At 43.2% G+C, this 22,467-nt stretch overlaps 1 protein-coding gene across 3 annotated transcripts; it reads left to right on the top strand.

Moving 5' to 3' along the window:
* Positions 1-2,104: 2,104 nt before the first annotated feature.
* INSIG2 (insulin induced gene 2) lies at positions 2,105-21,760 on the top strand. Of its 3 annotated transcripts, none has more exons than XM_086615396.1 (6): positions 2,105-2,144; positions 6,454-6,795; positions 9,733-9,857; positions 12,123-12,289; positions 12,726-12,825; positions 21,540-21,760. In XM_086615396.1, the coding sequence occupies exons 2-6, from the start codon at positions 6,552-6,554 to the stop codon at positions 21,570-21,572; spliced, it is 669 nt and encodes a 222-aa protein (XP_086471522.1). In that variant the 5' UTR covers positions 2,105-2,144; positions 6,454-6,551; the 3' UTR covers positions 21,573-21,760. The 3 variants fall into 3 exon arrangements, with proteins under 3 accessions (XP_086471522.1, XP_086471521.1, XP_086471523.1); XM_086615395.1 differs by lacking the exon at positions 21,540-21,760 and adding an exon at positions 15,191-16,955; XM_086615397.1 differs by lacking the exons at positions 2,105-2,144; positions 21,540-21,760 and adding an exon at positions 15,191-16,955 and having other exon boundaries at positions 6,604-6,635.
* Positions 21,761-22,467: the final 707 nt, after the last annotated feature.

The raw sequence follows: 22,467 nt of genomic DNA, 5'->3' as shown, positions 1-22,467 counted from the left end.
TCCCAAACCCAAATCCAGAGTATTATGTATTGTCTTGTTCTGCAGCCAGTGCAATGAAACAACTCCACATTGCTTTTTCCAAAAAAGATGCTTCTCCCATGACGATTCATAACAATTCTAGTCGAAGTCGGAGCAAGTGACACTTCTCTGCTGGTCATACCTCTGTCTCCTTTGTCTGCAAAACTATTTGCTGATGTATTTATTTTGGCAATTTCCAATTCAGATATGTTTTCCTACATTTTTCCCTCATGCTTCTCCCATTTTTGTGCAATAGGACATCATATCCTCTAGGATAATCGTATGGGTCTAAGGACCAAGGCTTCAGCTGGTGTAAATGGGCAATGTCAATTGGAGTTGGAGTTGCACTGATTTACACCAACACTGGTTATTTATTTACTAACATATTATTTTCTCCCTCTACTAATATAGCTAATATTTCTCATAGGATCAGTTTATTTTTTGCAGGAATTCAGCTTTTGTAATTTTATAGTATCAAACACAGCAACAGACCTGACTCTAACTAATTTTTTTTACAGACAAATCATTATCTGCCTGTATATACATGTGTCTAGAGAAGGAAAGATGCAGCAATCATTTGCAGTCTCCATCAAATTATGCCATACGTTTCTCTCTAATGCACACACTTTGTTGACAGTTTCTGCTTTCAGCTTTCCGATGGTTCTGGTCTTTAAGGCACAAAGAGAAAGGGCACTTTGCTCTGCCTCAGGCATGTGGCTGGCCAAAGGTGTTTATCTGAGATTAGGGAAAGCTATTTTATTCGATTAAAAAAGCCTTTTGTCTTTCCCGATCGAAAATTTGGAGTTCAAGTACAGCAAAGTAACTATCTAAACCGCAGACAGGGCAAGCAGCTCAGTAGGAATTACTGAGAATGAAAATATTGTGTTTCTGTGTGACGAAAACCAAAGTTGAATGATTTGAAAATTCATTTATTGCTCATCTAAACCACAATGGGTTTCTGCTGCTGTAACACTCTCCCTTTTCCATTCCTAATATGTCTATTATAGACCCATATACTCTCCTCCGAGTTTATACGTTTGGTGACACTGTTATTACAACATACTAGCTCAAAGAAGCCACAGTTATCACTAAAGATGCCACTATGGTAAATACAGTAACAAATTCCACCCTATCCAATTGTTATTCTGCGAACGATAATAGGATCTGCACTGAATCACTGCAGATCCTGTAATATGGAAAGCTCTAGCAAAGTCTTTGCAATGAAATACTAAGCTTGAAGGAATGCCATGTGCAAATACTCTTAATAATTGTATTATCAGTGCAACGAGAATGGAAGAATTTCATTAACAGAAGAATGATGAATATAACGTTATAATGCATATATGTGATATATTAATTGTAACGAACACAACAGCGTCACTCAGCTATACCTGTCCTGCATACATACAACGAATGTTCGGCTGCCGATTTTTTTTTTTTTTTGTTTTGTTATGCCTGTACTACTTCTTGACATGGGTTAAAGCAAATTGTTTTCTCCTTCGCATTGTACGTTCTCCCGGAGAGGCCCAAGACTGGTGATGAAAACGTGGTTTCTGGAGAAACGAGCTGCGTCACTTCTGCCCTAATCAATGAAGTTAAGGACATGTGAAAGCCCTTGCAGAACCAGGTGCTCAGGAGAGCTGGGGACATGCATTTAACCTCCTCCGCTTTTGCGACTGAAGAGCCCAGCAGGGATATTACACAACCCTCCATCGCTAAAGCCGGCTCAGCGGGAAGCACAAGCGCGCTACAAACAGCCTAACGGCGTATGTCTCTGTTATTTTGGTAACAATCCCTCTTCCAAAGGAAGAGCAGCGTAGCACGGATGAAACAGACTCCTACTGAAGTTTCCGTCAGTTAGTCCACTCGTTCGCTGCGCACGGCCGTCGCTTTTGCCCGGCGCGTTGAGCGCCCACCGGCACGGCCGCGGCGCGGCTCGGCTCGGCGGCAGCCTCCCGGCGGCACGGCCTCCCTCCCGGGCCGCAGCCGGCCCCCCGCGCCGGGCCGGACCCCGCTCCGCGCCCAGCGGCCGCCCTCGTCAGCTGCTCGGCGGGGCCCGGCGGGGCGCTGCGGAGGCTGCGCGGGGCGGGGACTGGCGCGGGGAGGGAGAAGATGGCGGAGGCCGAGTGAGTGCCGGGGCTGCGGCGGCTCCCGCGGGGAGGGGGCGGGCGGGCCGGCGCAGGGGGGCTGTGCGGGGAACGAGCCCGGCCGGGCAGGCAGTGGCGGCGGCCCCCGGCCCCGTCCTGCCCGCGGGCGGCCGAGCCCCCGGCCGCGTCGCCGCCGGAGCCCTGTCCTCGGGGCGGGGGTGGCGCCGGGCCGCGCCGCGGCCGGGCTGACGGGGACATGGCGCAAGCGGCGGGCGGCCCGGCTGCCTGTGCCGGGGGGCGCCGCGGCGGCTGCCCGCCGTGCCCGGGCGCAGCGGGGGAGAGGACGGCGGGAGCCGTTCACCCCCGGCAGCGGTTAAACCTCCTGCCTTGGCGAGGCTTAGCCCCGGGCGGGCGGGCCGGGCCGGCTGCCTGCGGGCTTGCACCCTGCGCGGCCGGGCCCGCGGCCCCTCCGCGGGGATTGCCCCGGGCGGGTGTTGCTTACCGGGCCCGGCTGGGCTGGAGGTGCGGACGGGCTGGCTGCCCGGGCGGATGGGACCCCTCTGACCGGGGCGATCCGGAGCAGCCCGGCCGGGAGAGGCCGCCTCACCTGGTGCCTGGAGGAGTGGGGTTGGTTTGCTTTTGGCCTTGCCTCGCAGGAGACAGATGGTTTCTTGTCACTTCACCGTTTTTGCCATCTCCTGCACGATGTTGCTTAAATAAACCTTCTCTTTCTTGGCCCTCGCTACGCTGCGTTGTTCCTAATGTGTCTGTGTCGTGTCAGAAGTTGTGAATCGCACACAGCAGAAGGCTCTTCATGAGCATGAAGAGCACTGGGGAGCGCTCGGAGGATGGATCTTCTAATTAGAAGACAGTTAAGTGACTAAGTGTTTTGAAAGTGTCTAGGGTGATAATTTACTTGTTAACTTTTTGCGCAATGCCAGACATCCATCGCATGGTTGCCTTGCAAGTCGTCTGTAATGCTCTGGGACCGTACGTTAAAAAGCTCGAGTTTAAGCCGAGTGCCACTGAGGAGGGAGAGTGCAGCTGGGACTTTGTGGCAGTGCCAAGCCTGTAGCTTCCAGTGTGTGTGGTGTTACAGTTTTGGATACGCGTTCCCAAGAGACGAAGGCTCAGAAGTAGTGTTGGTTCAATATGTGAACTATTCCCATCTGAGTGAAAGTCCTCAGTAAAACACAAGGCTTAAAAGGAGAGAGGCATTGTCTCCACTGTGTGCAGGCACACTAGCCTTCCAGTCCTGAAGAAGTAGGTGATGTCTTCTTTAGAGATCTTAATTTCCATTGTCATGGAAAGTGATGATAGTAAATACCTTTGCTGTGCCTGAGCATTGTGAACCCAGGCTGAAGAATCTTTACAGGAGTGGTGGTCACCTTGTTCCGTTCCCCGTTGCTCTGTTTGTGATATGCCAGAAGGTCTTGGAGCCAATGAGCAGAGAAAATTCGGAAACTGGGATGAAACAGTAATGATAGAGTGAGAAACCGGGATGGAAGCTACTGCATCATCCTAATCTGAGACCTTGCGTTACTTGTTATGAATGTTCACTGACGGGTGCCCTTGCTGTGGTCAGGCTGTTTACTTCATAGTGAAAACCTGCTGCTGGTGCCTTGAATGACTTACAGCTGCAGTGGTTGTATAAAAGCAGTAAATGATTTTTTTACATATAGCAAAGTCCTGCTATGTTTTGATAAGCCTTCACAATTAACTATCATATATTTGATGAATGATGTATTAAATAAATAGAAACCAGGTTAATGCAGGTTTTGTATTCTGAAACTGGTTTATGTCAGAATAAAATTGGACTTTTATTTGATCATAAGCATTTCTAGGGAAAAAAGTAACATCCCATTGGTGTTTACGTTGGTATTACCATGTGGAACAGTTGATTCTTAATTAAGTTGGAGATTATTGTATTTGAAGAATTACAAGAAGTAGAGTCTTGTTAAGAGGGAGATATCAAGAGAGAGTATAAAATAGGGAAATAATGACTGCGGGGGAGTTATTAATAGATCTTGCTCAGTATTTTAGTTGATGACCTTGGTGCACAAAACAGGATGCAGTAATGATGTTTGATGACCCTAAGCCGGGAACTGTTTGCAGGGCCAAAGAGGACTGAGATATCCTACAGGAAAAATGGAATGATGTTGAGTGTCAGAGTAAGTAATACCTGTGGGCTGAAATTTGGTGTGCAAGGTTTTGGGCTGGTACCAAGGAACAAGGAGTTCAGTAATAGGAAAGGAGAGAGACCTGAATGTAGTGATGGATCACAGGATGTGAGCAACCACTTCATGACAGTGAAAGAAGAAATTGTGATCCTCAGTGTGCAGCAGAAGAGCTCACTTAAAGAGAGACACAAAAGTGTGAACTTTTGCATACAAGTCTGTGAGAGCCAAACCTGGGATCGTATGCATCAGCTTTGGTCACACATTACAAAAAAAAACGATGTGCAGACTTTGGGAAGTGCCAAGAGCTATTGGGATGGTGAAGTAAGTGGAGAGTCAGGAATTTAGCTTGTTTTCCTTGGAAAGCTAAAGCTAAGAAGGAACATACCTAATGGGGTTTTCTAAACTGTTATGGTATTCCTGCAGAGTTTGTAATTGGGACCTACAAGCTCTGATGCCATGTATCAAAATGACTTTCCTGTAAATTCTGGGAATTCCTGTGATCACTTGGTGGGCAAAGCCCCTAGGGACGGGGAGACTCTCAGCTGAAATAATTATGTATTTGTGACTCAGTGCTTTCTCTCCTGGAGGCTAAATGTATTATCCAAGCTCCACTGCCATGCCATCCAAAGGAGGGGAGAAAAAATTGGAGCACCTCCTTTTTGCCTGAGAGGGTGTGTTGCAGTGGTTGTGCCAGCACCAGCCTTAATGCAGACGTGGTGTTCAGTGTGAGTCAGGAAGCTGACTCACACAAGAAGCCAGACACCATGGTTGCCCTCTTTCCCCCTCCAAGATGCATTCATGATTACAAATCTTGCGGAGAATTGGCCATGTAGAAGAGATCCTGTATTCTCAGGAGGACTCTGTTGCCTCTCTGAACTGCCAGCAGGAAGTTATGTGTGATCAGAACTTCTTTTTTTTCTTTTATTTTCCCTCTTGGAACTTTTTCTGAGTGATGGAGGATACTGGAATGTAGCATCGCATCTTCTGTGCTGTTACCTGTAGTGTCTTAACTAGCCTGGATGTATTTGACTTCCCTTTTGGCCTTCAGTCAGCAAAAGTGAGCGCTGCGTCCTCTGCACTGTGGCTGTGTCTTCAGAGGGCTTCCTTTGGATCTGCCGAAGCCAGGGAGGAAAGGGGACGGATGCACTGGTTTTGCTCCCCTTGTGCCCGCGTGGCCATAAGTAAGAGTTATCAAAAGCCGCCACCAGTTGGCAGTTTCAAATTTAAAAACAATGTCAGGGCTGCTTTTCTGAAGTTCCAGGTGGCTAAGCTGTCGGTCAAAATCGTTGTTATACACAAATGTGGCTCTGAATCTATGTATAACAAGACTCTTGATGGACAGATTTTTTTTTTTTTTTTAAAGAGTGATTGGGATGGGAGCTCTGCCATTCCTGTGGTGTCGGCAGAGTCACTCATGTAGGACACTACCTAGAGCATGGGCCAGGGGAACTCTTTTTCCTTTCACTCTCAGGTTGTTTTGTGCCTGGTTACCATTACGGTTTGTAATAACATATGAATGTGTGGTGATTTTCACCAAAAGTGTGTTACTTCAGTCAGCGTTTCTCTGTATTAAGATTACTTGTCTAGTTTGCTGGGGTGTTTGCTTTTATCTGGGGTTACAAAAATGGATGCTCTGTGAAATTGCTGAAATTTTGACTCCATCCTGAAAAATATTTCTCTGATTTCACTTTGTAGTTGAGAAGTGTTTTCTGGCATCTCTTCAAGAAGAGAGATGTGTGAACCTCTGTGGCTGACTTGAAACTAAGGGCTGTGTTTACTTGCTTCTGAATTACATAATCTCCAGTTGTTAGTTAAAGGAGAGGAGAAAAAGAGTTTATTGTTACTACAAAGCGAGCCTTTCTTCCATCTGATACCGATTTCATTTCTTCACCTCTTCTCTGTAGTTTCATACTCCTACCTGTCCCATCCGAGATGTTTCCTCCTCCTCTGTCTCCTAGTAGATAAAGCTATTTTTAAAACCTGTTTTCTTTGTAAGGAATTTTTGCAGCTGTTGTTAGTTCTGCTCTCAAATGACTAACTGCCTCCTTGGAAAAAATTTGAAAAATGTAATAGCCATATGTTTTAACCCAATCTCCAAGTTATTTAAGAGAAATATATTTAATGTTTCTTATATCTGCATTTTTCACCCTTTTTTTATTATTTTTCAGGATTTGGGTATCTCCTAATTGAGGAGGGTCAAAATACTGATTGCCAAGTGAATCCTCCTCAGTCAGCCTGTTGGATGTCTCTGAGAATTTAAGAAGTCATGGCGGAAAATGATGCAATGCCAACCTTACCAAAAAAGTGTGGCCCGTACATTTCATCTGTAACCAGCCGTGGCATGAATTTGGTAATTCGTGGTATAGTGCTGTTTTTTATTGGCGTATTTCTTGCATTAGTATTAAACTTGCTTCAGATCCAGAGAAACGTTACTCTCTTCCCCCCTGATGTGATCACAAGCATCTTCTCCTCAGCTTGGTGGGTACCACCTTGCTGTGGAACAGCGTCAGGTAAGTTCAGCCATGTACGTATGCCTGGCATGGAGATGAAAGGGTGGGTAGGTAGTTGTATAGTGCAAAAAGCTATATGAAATGTGTGGAAGAAAAAAGATTCTCTTCCAGCATCACTGCCCTTTCCCGCTATTACTATCCTTCTGATCTCCCCATGTATAAACAAATATGCGTGTATGTGTCCGGAAATTGTTGTTCTCCTAGCTTGTTATGTTGTAATATTGTTAGCAGAGCATAATCTTTGGTTTTCTCCTGGGTTCGAGTACGAGTTTAACAGACTTTAGAAGGTGGTTCCGCTTGTAACCTTGAGGCTGTATTGCAGGGGTGTGCTCTACAGGCAGCCCTTGAAAATACCCTGGAAGTGCCAGATGGTGCAGCACTCAGTACCTTGTTTTGAGCGCAGCAAACCGCCCTGAGTTACGCTTACTTTTGTGGTCCAGCTTCCCATTTGTTCCCCATTCCAGTTGGAGGTATCACTTTAGCTCTGTAAAGCTGGGAGACCTGACTATGTCTCAGGGAGTTGACGCCAGGGACGCAGTTTGCTGTTGTGGAGGTGTGTTGCAGAGCAGCACCTTGGTTAAACTCATGTATCAAGTCGGATGATGTGCATGTGTTCCATTTCTCCTGTGACCAAGTAGGGAGTTAAAGCTTTTGCATGTTTAGCTAGTTTAAGTCAGATGTCTACTGTAGGTGGTAAGAATTATCCCCTTTTCCTCTTCTTTCATCTTCAAGTATCAAGGCATATTCCGTGTTACAAGCTTGATGGAATTCGGCTTTCTACTTGGCTCTGAAGGTCACTGATCCCGATGGGTCAGTTTTGTGCTTTATTAAGGGAGTATTCTTAGCAGCCAGTACTGGAGGATTTTGCTTTAACAAACTTTTACCATCAAGGCAGTGTCTCCCCAGAGGTGCGTTTTAATAAGACTGAGAAACTCGCGTTTCTGGGTATTAATATGAGTCAATATAAATAGCTTTTGAGTTGGCATCAGTGTTTTGCTAATGATAATATTTAAGTCTATTTTTTTTCCTAGTCTTCTAATTGCTTTCTTTTTGATACTTTGTTGAAATACTGTACCCCAGATGTCACAGAGCAGCTTGATTGGAAAGGAAACCCTCCAAATATGTCTCTGAACCCGACAGTTTTGCTCTGCTGTGGAAATGCATTTGGTGTGTTATGGTGGCAGTTACATACCCGCTTTATCTTCTGGTTGTCATAGTCCTCTTTCTGCTGTCCTGCTGAGATTGTGGATTAGTTATCATATTGTATCTTGCATTTGTATTTTTCTTTTATACTTTAAACTGATTGTCTTAACAAACATGTCTGGTAAGGGTTTGATCTTTTATGTGTGGTGTAATGGGGGTTGAAATGACAGAATCCCAACTCGCAGCAGCAACGCGTAAGGTCTGCAATGTTCACTGTAACGTCTGCACTGTCAACTCTTTGCACCAGGCTGCACTTTATGCTCTCACGGGTCGTCTGAGGACAGTCTGCGGCTTCGTATGGGGAAGCCGTGAAGGCCAGGCCTTGCCATCATCTCAGAAGAATTTTTTGTGCCTTTCCGGTTCTGATGGGGTGGTGGTTTTGATGGAAAGACTCGATATGGCTTGTAAAGTGTAGTCAGTCACCTGCTAGGTATTTGCATTGCTTGATTTTAAGCCACCTGATTTACAAATTTAACTGTGTTAGTTGGCTTTTCCCAGCAGGAGTGACCCCTGCTGAGGTGTTAGAGTTCTTTCTTTTTCATTATCATTCTTTTCTTCTCCATTTTCTTTCCTTATCCTCTCTGCTAGTGTACATACAAGGAACCTCTGTGGTAAATGCTGATAATTCGCCCATTTTCTTACTATTTGTGCTTGCACAGCCTTCCTGGAATTGACACGAACATTTCTCTGCAGTGTGGTTTATTATTATGAACAGAATAAAGGTACTTTGCATATTTATTATCAGTGGTGATCAAGGCTGCTTTCAGAGAAGTCCTTTCATCCGTCACTGTTATTAGTCATCAGTTTGGCCCAATGCCTTTGGCAAGAAAATTGCTCAGGGAGGTTATTTTCCTCTCCAGCTTTACTGGTGATTTGTTTTCCTGAGTCCTGGAGATCAGTTTCCTCTCCAGCAGAATAAAGAGTATTTGCCATAACATACCTCCAACAGCATGCCAGACTGAGGGCACTGGAGTTCGTAGTGATGACTCAGGCTCTGCCCCCCTCCTACAGCACCAGTTTAACATTAAGCACCAGTGTTATTCCTCAGCTGTGTTGGTAACAGTCTTTTCAGCTGCAGTCACAGTACAGAACAAATTTAGAAAGAAGTGTTCAAAGAGTGTAGCAGTTCCCTGGGGTTGAAAGTCCTGTTTCTTTTCTGTATTCAAAAGCTACTGTAGGCTCTTGGCCTTCCCTCTTCTGTGTGAGCCTTTATAGTAACATTGAAGAAGAGAAAAACATTATCCAAACAAAACCTGCTTGTAACAACAACAAAAGAAGACACAAAATATTGATGTTATAAATCACACCCTTCCTATACTGTGGTGTGTTTAGTTTGCAGTTATTTAAGCATGTATGTTTGATATGTGGGATTTTCAGAAGTGCCAGCCTGCAAGCTATTACTGCTCTTTTTGAACTACGATGCGAGACGGCAGATTTTGGTAGGGTGCAGAGCTCTTTCATCCTCTGCCCCTAGTTCAAATCGTCTCTGTTTTGCTACTTCTGTCGGATCACTGCTGCAGTGGTTGAAGATGCTGCTGGAGTTTTACAGGGCTTTTTTAAACAATTAAATTGTTTGAAATTCCTCATCTTTTACATTGTATGTTTTGTACTATTTATCGTTAAAAGATCTGTTTTGGTAGTCACAATAATTGTCAAAGTCTAGATAGTCTTTGTTTTAGTTAAATATTGCCAGTGCTTTAACTTCTGGGCCTTTTTTCTTTCCTGTCTCCACAGCTGTGATTGGGTTATTGTACCCATGCATGGACAGACATCTGGGAGAGCCACATAAATTCAAGAGAGAATGGTCCAGTGTAATGCGATGTGTAGCTGTCTTTGTGGGAATAAATCATGCCAGCGCCGTATCCTATATTCTAATGAAATTGGTGATAACAAATGGGTTTCCACTAAAACAAAGCTCACATAGTCAGTCACGGTGAATTGTTGTTAAAGGTAGAACGTGCAGTGGTTTTGGAAAGGAAGTACAGAATATGTGTTAAACTGTCGTGAGAATATTGGAGGTGATAAGTCTCAAGTCTTTTTGTTCTGAGAATCTTTTCATTAGAAATGCCTCAATACTGGGCTTTGTCTTACTTAGTCTTTTATTTTCTTTGAATAGTTCAGTGTGGAGAAATATTTATGTGGTAGGTATTAGAGAAAAGTGCTTTAAGACATTCCAAGGGTTGATGTCCTTTTAACACTGTAGTAGGAGGTCGAAGCCCAGTCTTGAGGTCATCAGTGAAGCATGTGCACTTTGCAAAGAATGGGGAAAACTCAGGACCGGGTAACACCCAGGACTACACAAAGCTAATAAGCGTTGTTACCCCGTTCTGCAAATGATGCTGTGATGCTGAGAGAGTAGTTACCATTCCTGTGGTCGTTCAGTAAGAGCAATTAGAAGTCAGTCAGCGTGTTGCAGTGTATTATACTCCTGCTAATTGTATACCTGTTCGGATACATGCTTGCACAAGTGTGCTCAAAACTGGCGTCCCTTCCCTCTGAAGCAGCTGGGGACATGCTGGGTGACAGGGTGCTTTCCATGTGGGCTGACACACCTCACTGGCAACACCGTGAGTCTTAGCGGTTTTGTGTAGTCATGCCTAGTGCCTCTGTCAGGTAAAACCAGGATCTACCCACGAAAACTGGGTTCCTGTAAACTAATTAGAAAGAAAGTTGATCATCTCTGGAACTCTCATCTCCTTCAGTGTCAGCTCCAAATGGTTTGCAAAAACCATGCTACAAAGTTTGGATTGCATGCTGCTGAGTCTCCTCATTTCCAGGAAGAGAGGGCAAGTTAAGTTAAAGATGTGAGAGCTGCCTGAATTCTTACTGAGGTGGCTTGGCCCTCGGATGGGTGGTGTTGTTTGGTTTTGTTCCCACCAGCCATACTATCCAGTATGGCTGGATGAGCTGGAGCTGCCAAGGTTTGGAATCATCCCCACTGTCCCTCACGAAGCTTGCTCTCCTTGCCAAAGAGACATTAACCTGGTCCTGTGGTTCTCGCTGGCCTGGGCTGTACCTGTTGTGTAAGCACATGCAGCTTCACTGCTTTTAAGAGATACAAGAGAATTGACAGGTTCTCTCTGCATGGTTCACATTATTTACAGCAAACCTTCTTGCAGTTTCTAACAGCTGTTACACATATTCCAGGACATCATTAATGTACTGTCTGTATTTCCTCCTTGACAGCTCTCCAGAGTACTTTCTTTTCAGCTTATTACCAGTTCTGCACATTATCATATTTGGTGTGTTTTTTGGTCGTTTGACGTTTTTTCTGATGCTATTGATTTTTATCCTGTAATTATTTATTTCAGTTAGCTGAACTTTCTTATTTCCTCCAGGTGTCTCTCCAGGTCTTTGTGAAAAAACAGAGCGGTGTTTTTATGTTGTCATCCCATAAATTTGCTTTCGGACTTATGAAACTTGACAGCCTCCTTTTTAATAATCGGTTTTGGATGGGAGTAGTAAGGATGAGTTAGTATTTCCAAAACATTTTGAAGAATATGAAACACTACAAAGATATCTGGAGTAACTTCATACTTTTATTACAGAGTTGACAAAACTGATTTTCAGTGTTGATTTACGTGAATACTTTCACAGTAATATTATTTACATTTTGTTTTATAGAAAACATTAACATTTTTAATATTTAGCTGAATGTAAACTAGCATGTAAATTCAACAAAATTGCAATTAAGTAAGTGGCAAATACCCTTTTTTCAGCAATTCCTTGTCATTTAGAGGAGTCTAATGCTAGATTTAAAATTTCATGCTCAGCGTAATAAAGAACAAGGTAAGGATGAGATGTCCTTACTCTGAACAGTAATATGTGCGTTGTATGTCTGTATAAAACGGCTGCATTATCTGGTAGGCTTATAGTCTCTTTGCTCTTGTACAGTGCTAAGACCCTAGAAAGGTGAAGAAGTGTCATTAGTCTTTAGTTTCCTGATGTATTGACAACACTTAGAAGGCTTATTTCCTTGTACCCAGTAGCTGTGTGACAGCTGATGCTACTAGTACTTTTAACGGTATTTTTTTCTGATGAGCGCAAATATGATAAACAGAATGAAGAAAACAGCTTTATACTTGTATATGATATTTCCAAGTTATCCTTAACAATCAACACAGAAAGTGGATTTTGCCAACAACATCCAGTTGTCTCTCACATTAGCAGCCCTGTCAATTGGACTGTGGTGGACGTTTGATAGATCACGAAGTGGCTTTGGTCTTGGAGTAGGAATCGCTTTCCTGGCCACATTGGTGTCACAACTTCTGGTCTACAATGGAGTTTATCAGTAAGTGTTTACTCCTTTAAGGTTAAATGATAGTCTCCTGAAGCTACAACGTAATATATAATATTATATATCATGTAATATAAGTGAAAGAGTAGAATTTTGCATGATTTACAAAGCCACCAGCACTTAATTTTGAGTGTAATGTAAATTCATGAAAGCTTTTATGTGGTTGTAAGTGAGACTTTTAGTTGGAAGTTGCTTATTTCAATAAAATTACTACATTGCCAACCATATAACTTGCTCTTTTTAGTTGAACAAACTGGATTATAACCAATAAGAAGCTGTCTTTGTTATTTGCTGCAAGTAATTAAACTTCCATAATACATGTCTTTTAGTTGAAACATCCTCATATTTAAATTTCTGGATTTGTCTTATGTGTTTGGAGAACTCTATGTATTACACAAGGTTGAACTCAAAAACTTGTGTTCTTTTCCAGATACACATCTCCAGATTTCCTTTATGTTCGTTCCTGGTTGCCATGTATATTTTTTGCTGGTGGAATAACTATGGGCAATATTGGCAGACAGCTGGCAATGGTAAGTTTGAGGAGGGGGCGGCATCAGTTGCCTTCTAGTAAAAGGTTTACTCTACATGTTGTAGAATCATAGAATGGTTTGGGTTGGCAGGGATGTTAATGATCATCTAGTTCCAACCTCCCTGCTATGGGCAGGGACACCTTCCCCTCGATGAGGTTGCTCAAAGCCTTATCCAACCTGTCCTTGAACACTTCCAGGGATGGGGCATCCACGATGTCTGTAAGGTTGTCTGTAGGCAACCTGTTCCAGTGCTTCACCACCCTCAGAGGGAAGAATTTCTTCCTTAAATCTAATCTAAATATACCCTTTCAGTTTAAAGCCATTGCCTCTTGTCCTATCACTACATATCCTTGCAAAAAGTCCCTCTCCAGCTTTCTTGCAGGTCCCCTTTAGAAGGCTGCTCTGAGGTCTCCCTGGAGCCTTCTCTTCTCCAGGCTGAACAGCCCCAACTCTCTCAGCCTTTCTTCATAGGAAAGATGCTTCAGCCCTCAGATCATCTTCGTGGCCCTCCTCTGGAGCCACTCCAATAGGTCTACGTCCTTCTTATGTTGTGGGGCCCCAGAGCTGAAGGCAGTACTGCAGGTGGGGTCTCATGAGAGCAGAGTAGAGGGGCAGAGTTCCCTCCCTTGACCTGCTGGCCATGCTTCTTTGGATGCAGCCCAGGATACGGTTGGCTTTCTGGGCTGCAAGCGCACATTGCCGTCTCATGTTGAGCTTCTCACCAACCAACCCCCAATGCCAAGTCCTCCTCAGGGCTGCTCTCAATCCGTCCTCCACCCAGCCTGTACTTGTGCTTGGGATTTTCTTGACCCATGTGCAAGACCTTTCACTTGCCCTTGTTGAACTTTGAGGTTCACACAGGCCCACCTCTCCAGCCTGTCAAGGTCCTTCTGGATGGCATTCCTTCCCTCCAGCGTGTCCACAACACCAAACAACTTGGTGTCATCTGCAAACTTGCTGAGAGTGCACTCGATCCCACTGTCCATGTCAACGGCAAAGATGTAAAACAGCATCAGCCCCCATACCGATCCCTGAGGAACACCACTTGTCATTGGTCTCCGCTTGGACATCGAGCTGTTGACTACAACTCTCTGAGCGCAACCATCCAGCCAGCTCCTTATCCACTGCGTGGTCCGTCTGTCAAATCTATGTCTCTCCAATTTAGAGACAAGGATGACATGCAGGACAGTGCCAAATGCTTTGCACAAGTCCAAGTAGATGATGTCAGTTGCTCTTCCCTTATCTATCAACATTGTAACCCCATCGTAAAAGGCCACCAAATTTGTGAGGTGCGATTTGCCCTTAGTGAAGCCATGTTGGCTGTCACCAACCACCTCCTTATTTTCCATGTGCCTTAGCCTAGTTTCCAGGAGGATCTGCTCCTTGATCTTGCTGGGCACAGAGGTGAGACTGACTAGCCTATAGTTCCCCGAGTCTTCCTTTTTTTCCTTTTTAAAAATGGGGACTATGTTTCCCTTTTTCCAGTTGGTCGGAACTTGACCAGACTGCCACGACTTCTCAAATATGATGGGTAGTGGCTTAGCAACTTCATCTGCCAGTTCCCTCAGGACCCATGGATGCACCTCATCAGGTCCCATGGACTTGTGCGCCTTCAGGTTCCTTAGGTGGTCTCAAACCTGATCTTCTCCTACAGTGGGTGGTTCTTCATTCTCCCAGTCCCTGCCTTTGCCTTCTGTGACTTGGGCAGTGTGGCCAGAGCACTTGTCAGTGAAGACTGAGGCAAAGAAGCCATTGAGTACCTCAGCCTTCTCCATATCCCGGTAGCCAGGTCTCCCATTTCCTTCTGGAGAGGGCCCACATTTTCCTTAGTCCTCCTTTTATCACTGACATACCTATAGAAACTTTTCTTGTTGCCCTTGATCTCCCTGGCCAGATGTAATTCTATCAGGGCTTTAGCTTTCCTAACCTGATCCCCGATCATTCCTTCCTTCAAATATACCAACCAGCTGTTTGACTTGTGGCTGTGGGGTAAGGTAGCGATCAGTAATCATTAGTTTTTGACCATTTAGTGGGCCGTTAGTACTGTGATTCAGAGCACAGCTTCTGACTTTGCTCTCAGTTGTGTTCTTTCAGTCCTTTCAGGACCAGGAGCTAAATAAGAGCCCCAGTGTTTGGGGAGAAGTCAGACTGTCCCCTAAATCTGAACTGCTCTTTCTGCTGCTCACGGAGACACAAATTGCAGCCAACAGTGTGTGCAGAGAACTTAGGGAGACCAAACTTATCTGGGTGAAGTGTAAGCTAAGCTATTTTATCACCCGTTTTGTAGAACAATTCCCCTCATAGCAGTCTTTTCCATTAGTTATGTAAATTAATATTATTAATTTTGTCAACTTCTGTTTTTCAGTATGAATGCAAAGTCATTGCAGAGAAGTCTCACGAGGACTGAGGAGAAACAATATACACCTTTTAAACAGGAAAATATCTGACAAATGACTGTTGGAGGAACATAAGGAACACTTGACTATGAAATTGCCAAAATGCAATTTTTTTTCCCCTTGAGTGGTATACTTTACTGCAATCTGTGATTGCTGCTTCTATAGAAACCTTGGTGTCTGATTTTGATTACTGTGAAGTTACAACAGTATGCAATACATTTGACAATACTGGTTTAATTATAGGATTCTGTTTTCCAAATCTAATCTGAGTTTACCATAAATTCTTGTCTGTTCATAATGTTGCAGTGCCAAACTGAACCTTTGCACTTTGTTTCTGTAGCTGAAACTTCTGCTTCACTTTGTCTTGAAAGTTTTGAGGAATTTTGTTCTAAATAGCTCAATGAAAGTCCAGGGATTCAAATTTGGGAATGAAGATCTTCTCTTTCCATGATGATAGCCCATAATATCTTTATGAAATTAATGGATTACAGGTGAGCCTTGATGCAATAAGGAACTGATTTCTGCTGATTAATACACTGTGTCATTCTTCTTACTCACATCACAGGTGAGGAAGTGTAATACGAATCACATGGGTTATTGCTGCATCATTTCATTTGTCTGTGGTTTGTGCCCAATATCACAGAACACAGAAGTGGAAACCGAGGCTGGAAATTTGCTGGTTTTTTTCCCCTGGTACAACCAATATACATTGGTTGTATATGAGTCTATGTGGACCATCACCAAATATGGACAGATTCTGAAACTACTTGTTGTGTTGAGTAACAGGACACAATTTGGGTCATTCTTGTACAATCCCTTAAGCTGACTTGTGTTGATCCTTTCTAGGGGAAAAAAAAAAAAAGATCTTAGGGAGTTTTTATTGCAAAACTTAATTTTGCTGAACTAAATCAGCCGCTATCGTATAGTATCATAAAACTCTCCGTTACCAATGTTACTCGTGGTAGTTCTTGTCTGCCGTTCACAGGGGTTGGCAGAGGGAGGCACGGCTGTGTTCCGGCTGCTGATGTAGCCCTTATTGCTGTGACTGGTCCAGGCAACCGTAAATGCGTTTGTTCTCATAACGGTTTTCTGAGGTAGAGAAATACTGTTACTCCTATTTTACAGGTTGATGGCTGTGCACAGTAAGTCTGATAGGACAGAGAGCTCAAGTAGGCTGTGTGCTACTCAGTTCCCTTCTTAAGAAGAAGGATTTTACTGTGTGACTCATATTTGGGGGCATACGTGGAATCTCCTTTTGGTTTTGCAGCTCCCTTTTAAGACCATGAAATAAAAGAACTGGCTTTTTGTGCAAGAAGGCAGAAGGCAGACTTCAAGAGGACACTGCTAACCTGTGCCAGCAGTGAATTTGGCACAGGATGTCTCCAGTTTGTTTTCCCTTTTCTCTGTGTTGATGATGTTTTAATGTATTCGTTTTCCTTTTTTGTCTTGAAGTACTATTTTTTAAATCTTCCATGAAAGGTTTATAAGACATGTTGCAGTCACCTAGGAAGGCTGGAGGAGTTGGTCCAAAGAACAAATAGATGTTTAGACAAGTTTTTATTAATAAATGTGTGTATGCATTGTACATGAAGCTTGAAATAGGCAACGCTTTTTCAGTCTTATATGCTTGTCTCTAAGTCTGAAAAGTATGCAATGGAGTGCTTCCAAAAGCGTTGTAACAAAAGAGGTGGTCACAAAAGGAAAATTTCTTGAATGGGTAAGTGTAAAAAAATAATAAATAAGCAAATGATGTACAAAGAGCTTGGTTCTGCAGCTCCACAAAGTTTCATGAGCTTATCACGATTCCATGACAATTCAGTACCTGAAGCACACTTTCACTGGGTAATGTTTCGGGAAAGATGCGCTCTGCTTCAAGCAGAGGTATAACATGTTTAAGTAGATCCCTGACTAGAGTTTTTCTTTTAATCAAACCGTATGGCAAAAAGAAGCATTTTATTAATAAACCCAAGAAACTGTTAGGACGTGAACTATGGGTGAGTTTCCTTAGGCAGGCTCTGGCGTTTCACTGCAGAAGCTGCTGGTTTCCTTTCCATACAGTATTTGGCCTCATTTGCCTTCTTTACTTCAACAAATGGCTTCAGCTTGGTGGGCAGCATGATGAGTGCCCCTTGAATTATCAGGGCATGAGTGATAAAAAATTCAGATGTTTCTTATCCTAACCATAGGGAATAACATGGTACCTCAGTAGCCAGTGTGCTGACTTGGTAAACAATTTACTTTCATTGTGACCAGTGAACGTATACAACTGGAGATGAGTAGGTTTTATTTTTCACTTGGTGGTAGAACTGCTTTTACCTGCCAGTCTAAATCTTTACACAGAAGAAGCTTTGTGTATGTTACAATGTGCAGTTTGTGAGAAGTGGTTACTGTGCTGCTGTGACACCCACTTTTACACCACTTTGCACTCAGATTTGTTTAAACCTGATTAGGCTGTGCTGTCCACTAACTACTTTTAAATTTCATTTTGGAAATTTTGAGCACATTATGCAAAGGCAGCAATCATCCAAAATAAACTTGGGTGGAGTTCTTTATTATGTGTGTTTTATTATTTTTATTCTTATTTGACTGAAGTTAATACAAGGTTCACATCTTGGATGTCATATTTTTTCAAACTGCATTGTAATTTTATGGCTGATGTGTTCAAACCCTGAAAAAGGTTCATGATAAGAATGCTGACATGGCCTTAACTGTAGTGGTGTGAACATGCTGCTACTGTGTAGTGTGTAATTATAACATTAGACTGTCTTAAAAATGTTATTCAATAGAGAATGAAGAAGGTATATTTAGATACAACTTTATAAGCACTATAACCTCTTCACTAATTAAGCATTGTAAAGTCTATGCTGTTTAAACTGGCAAATTGCTGTTAAAAGCAAAATGTGCATTAAATACAATTACAACCTTGTTTCTTAGATTTCTTCTTTCTTTAAATGAGACTGATTTTTAAAATACGCTGAGTTGCCTTCTATCAGCGATCTCGTAATAATTTTGGCTATTGAGCTGGCATATTGGTTGCACGAAATGTCTGTCTAGAAATACTAAAAAAGAAGCAGGTGAGATCAAATCGGTGGTGATTCTATCGTGATTAGCATGCTGAGCAGCCTTTGAAAATTTGCTCTCATTGAATCTGCAATGGGAATATTTGAGCTGGGGGAAAATAAGCCAGATAACCTGAGTTGCAATGCAGAAAATAGAGATTTAGATGTAAATAACCCCTGTGAATATGAAAATAACACAAATGGCAGGGAATACTGTAATATAGTATTTATATTTATTAATGTTCCGGTCTAGATATGAACTGAATGTCATTCTGATATTCACAGACTGTCCATTCGCAGTGCTCATCGCTCTGTCTCAGAAAAGATGTAACAAATAGAGGTTTAGAAATGTGTAATGAAAAAGCTTCCAGGCAGAGGTGAAGGAAGGGTGTGGAGAGAGTTCTGTCAGTATTTGGGGCGCAGTGCCCATAGAAGTCCTGCCCAGGGCAGCACCACAAAGGAAAGTTGGGAAGAGGGCAGGGGGCAAATGGAAAAGACCTGTGTTTGTGTTGAATGAGGTAACCTGAGACCCAAAATTCCTAACTCTGCTGTCAAAATGCAGAGTCCTGGGCATGCCAGCTGTCTGACCAGGCAAATTACAGCCAAGGGTAGAAATAATCACAATTTCTACCTGCTCATAGCACAAGTTCAGTCCAAAGCACACTGGCAAAGCTGTTTTGCTGGAGAGTTTACCTCTCCCTTTCATCAGTGAGGGCATTGCCCTGAGGAGTGGAAACTTCAGGTCCTTCCTGCCCAAGCTCAGGCTGAGGGTGTCAAAGGAAAAGTTGCCCACTTTGGAGAGAACATCCCATCTGCCGGGATGCCAGGCTCTCGTGAAACACATCTTGTGCCTTCCTTTATAACATGGCTGCTGCAAGCAGCTAGAAGGAGAGTGAACAAAGAAACTTCTCCTCTGTACTTCTGCCATCTGGCTGGGAGCTGCCATGGGGACCTGTGGGCATACATCAGCCTTCCCTTTTTATCTCTCCTAGCATGTAAGGAAGGGTCTTAATTTTACCAGAGGCGTCACTCTCGACATTTTGCATATGCTTTTTACAGTTTGGAGCAAAGTTACCAATAATTCCTAATGGTAACAGGTGAACATAACCTGTGGAAGCGATGTTAAATATCAAATAACGATGCTTATAAAGTACATGCACAGCTGGGCAGAGGGAACGCGTGCCTCACCGTGGGAATAGCTATCTAATGCTGTTAGTTTTGATGCCAGCACTAAGTGCAAAGCATGAGTAATTTTGCAGCTTAATGTTCAGTACTAAACAGTAAATGAAAGGTCAGACCAACATGTTAACTGTCATGGCATAGTAAACACTACTTTAATTGCTTCATGCAGCCAGCCTGGATTTTTGGTGTGTCTCTTGTCATGTTTTGAGCAGCATGGTCCAGAGCCTTGTCCTGATTACCTCCCTCTGGTCAAATGACAAAGCCTCAAATTAAAGGATAAACTTTATGCCTGGGCTTTTCAGGCAGCATACTGGGAGTCTGTGCTTTGAATGCTTAAAAGCCACGCTGGGGAAGAGGTAGTGTCCTGGTTTTGTCTGGGTTGTTTCTTGATCTGATTGGTGCCGAAATCCGGGTTGAAGCGTAGTTTGGCATTTTCTTAAGGTTTTCCTTTCTTACTTTTCATTTCTGAAGTGCAGAAGTTTAGCAGCTCTTGTTGCGCTTTTGAACATTGGATTTTAGCCTGCCCAGCACTATCCTAGACAGGAAACAACATATACAAATAAGAGAGACTATAAAGGGAAAGAGATGCTCCTAAGTTTCTACTGGCCAAGGCGGTTGAGAGCTGAGTGGTGTCCACTGTGTGCCATGTGTGTCGGTGTCAGATACACAACCTGGAATGTCCCCACATCGAGGTTCATGGGATTCCCTTTCTGTACTGGCAGCAGCACTGCCTTGACTTTTGCTCTTGAAAACCTTTATGCAGGGAGTGACCTGTTGTACTGTGGTTGTGCAGGGGTATGTGCACACGTTGCAGAGTATTCGCAATGGCAAAGTCCACAGGTATAGCCATAAAGTTGGCTTTTTATAAACTTGTTGGTAGAAATCCTGAAATTGTGCCTTTTAAGCAAATGTGGCAAAATATTTGTTGAAAGAAAAATCTATATTTATAAATATGTTGCTGTCTGAATTCACAACATAATTCTCCGCTTTCTGTACTCTGATTAGTTCAATGTGTGCCTTATGTTAGGTGAGATAATTTGATTTTTGGTAATCAAACCTCAAAGCAAGATGTGTTTCATTGTTCAGGGAAAATGCGTGAACTAAAAAGAAAGCTGGAAGGAATAGGGTTGCAATTTAGTTTACCAGGCAGGTTATGCAAGGAGAAGCTCCAACATTTTGCATAATGTTGCAAGAAAGAAAAGGACAATGAGTGATCGTTCTGATTTCATGAAGGATTTCAAAACAAGAGGGAAAGGGAAGCATTACAGATGCAGTGCATTTTCATTGACTCATTCTGATCTTCATCTGTTCTCCAAAGACATCGCTTTATTGGCTATGATCAGCAGAGCATGTTTCGGCTCGTCTGTTTTCCTCTAACCCAGCTGTGCCAGTTGTTTCCTCAGTGACTAGGGATGCTTGGGGTAAGCCTGGCCATGATACCAGGGAATTCGTAAGAAAGTGGCTTTAGCAACTTCTTGCTGAGATTGACACAGTCCTTTTGAACTTTGTGAGAAGCTGGTGTTCTGGCCCTGGGCAATTTGGTTGGTAATGGTGAGGTAACGGTGAAGGATGTGACTACATGGTGTTCAGGCGGGGGTGAAAGTACTTTTAAGGACATCAAGTGCTTATGTCAATTATAGGTTGGAATGAAAAGCAAAGTTGCCCTGCTCTACAGGTCGTCGTTTCTTGTCTTGAGTGGTGAGACCTGCCATCGTTGTGCCAAAGAGGGAAGAATATGCTTTTTTTCCTCCTCCTTACTCTTCCTTTGCACAAATACGTAGGAGCCTGAACTAAGGACAGTTAATCCCGTTCTTGGAACCAGGACTATTTATAGGCTGGGTTAGCACTGAAAGACTCCACTGTTTTCTTTTTAAAAACAAATGCTTGTTCTGTGCTGCGTGTCAAGTGCAATCATTGCTGAATGAACTGACATGTGAAGCCAAGTTCTCAGCTGAACTGGCCTAGCTCCATCGATTTCAGTGGATGTGCAGCAGTTCATGCTGGTTGGGAATTTGGCCTACTGCGTTTGAAAGGGATGAAATTGTTTAGACCTCACTTCTTTTCTAATGTGCTACAGGTCAAAAAAATTCCTACATCGAGCAACAAGTAAGAGCAGTGCACTGCAGGATCTGCCTTTCCCTCTTCTCTTTCACCGCTGATGAAAACTGTCATCGCTTTCTGTGATTTACAGTGTGCGCTTTTTATATGGTATATCAGCTCTTCAGGAGGACTGACTTGCAAGAGTCAGATCTGGCAGATCAGATTAATAATGATGCAAATGCAGAACGTTGGCCGCTGATGAGCTTTGTTGTCATGAATGCTTGCCACGATCTTGCTTTATTTTTTTTTTTGGTCCAGTATTTCGTTTGTAGGAAATTCAGCTGAGGATTTGTGTTGGACCTGTGCCTGTTCTGATTAAGCTGGAGAGAGAAATAATACTTCTTTGTGTGGTTTCAGACTCCTTTTACCAACTAGTTTCCTCAAATCAGAGTAACAAGCAAAAATGCAGCTAGAGTAGTGACTTGAAGAAGATGAATTGAAAGATCCCGAAGACTGATGTTTCAAGGACGTGAATCGATGAAGTGATGTATCCACTGTGGTGATGGGTGGTGGAAGAAATGATAGACGTGTAGCATTATGTAAGTAATAAATGTAGAAATACGGTGCTAAGAAATAATAAAGCTGGTAGAAAGTGAGGCATGTACCCATTTCTGGCAATGTTTTTTTCAAATTTGTTATGCAGACTTTGGTCGTGGCACTGCTCCAGGGGATGAGCTCTGGCACAGTGAGACGAGGGATCACTTGATAAGCTGGGTAGATACAAAAGGCAGTTCAGTTTAGATGTCAGGTCAAAATGCCCAGCACGAAGACAAATACCAGTGGTACTCATGTAGTCCACGCATGCTGGCTCTTTGATTTTTTTTAAATGTGAATTTATAAAGGAGAACCACCTTTAAGTACGGAGGGCCAGAGATATCACAAGTTGCATTTGCATTCAAACCTTA

This window comes from Tauraco erythrolophus, chromosome 8, assembly GCF_009769465.1.
Source record: "Tauraco erythrolophus isolate bTauEry1 chromosome 8, bTauEry1.pri, whole genome shotgun sequence".
NCBI lineage: Eukaryota > Metazoa > Chordata > Aves > Musophagiformes > Musophagidae > Tauraco > Tauraco erythrolophus.
The sequence above is the reverse complement of the archived record's forward strand: the minus strand, read 5'-3'. Positions and strand labels throughout refer to the sequence as shown.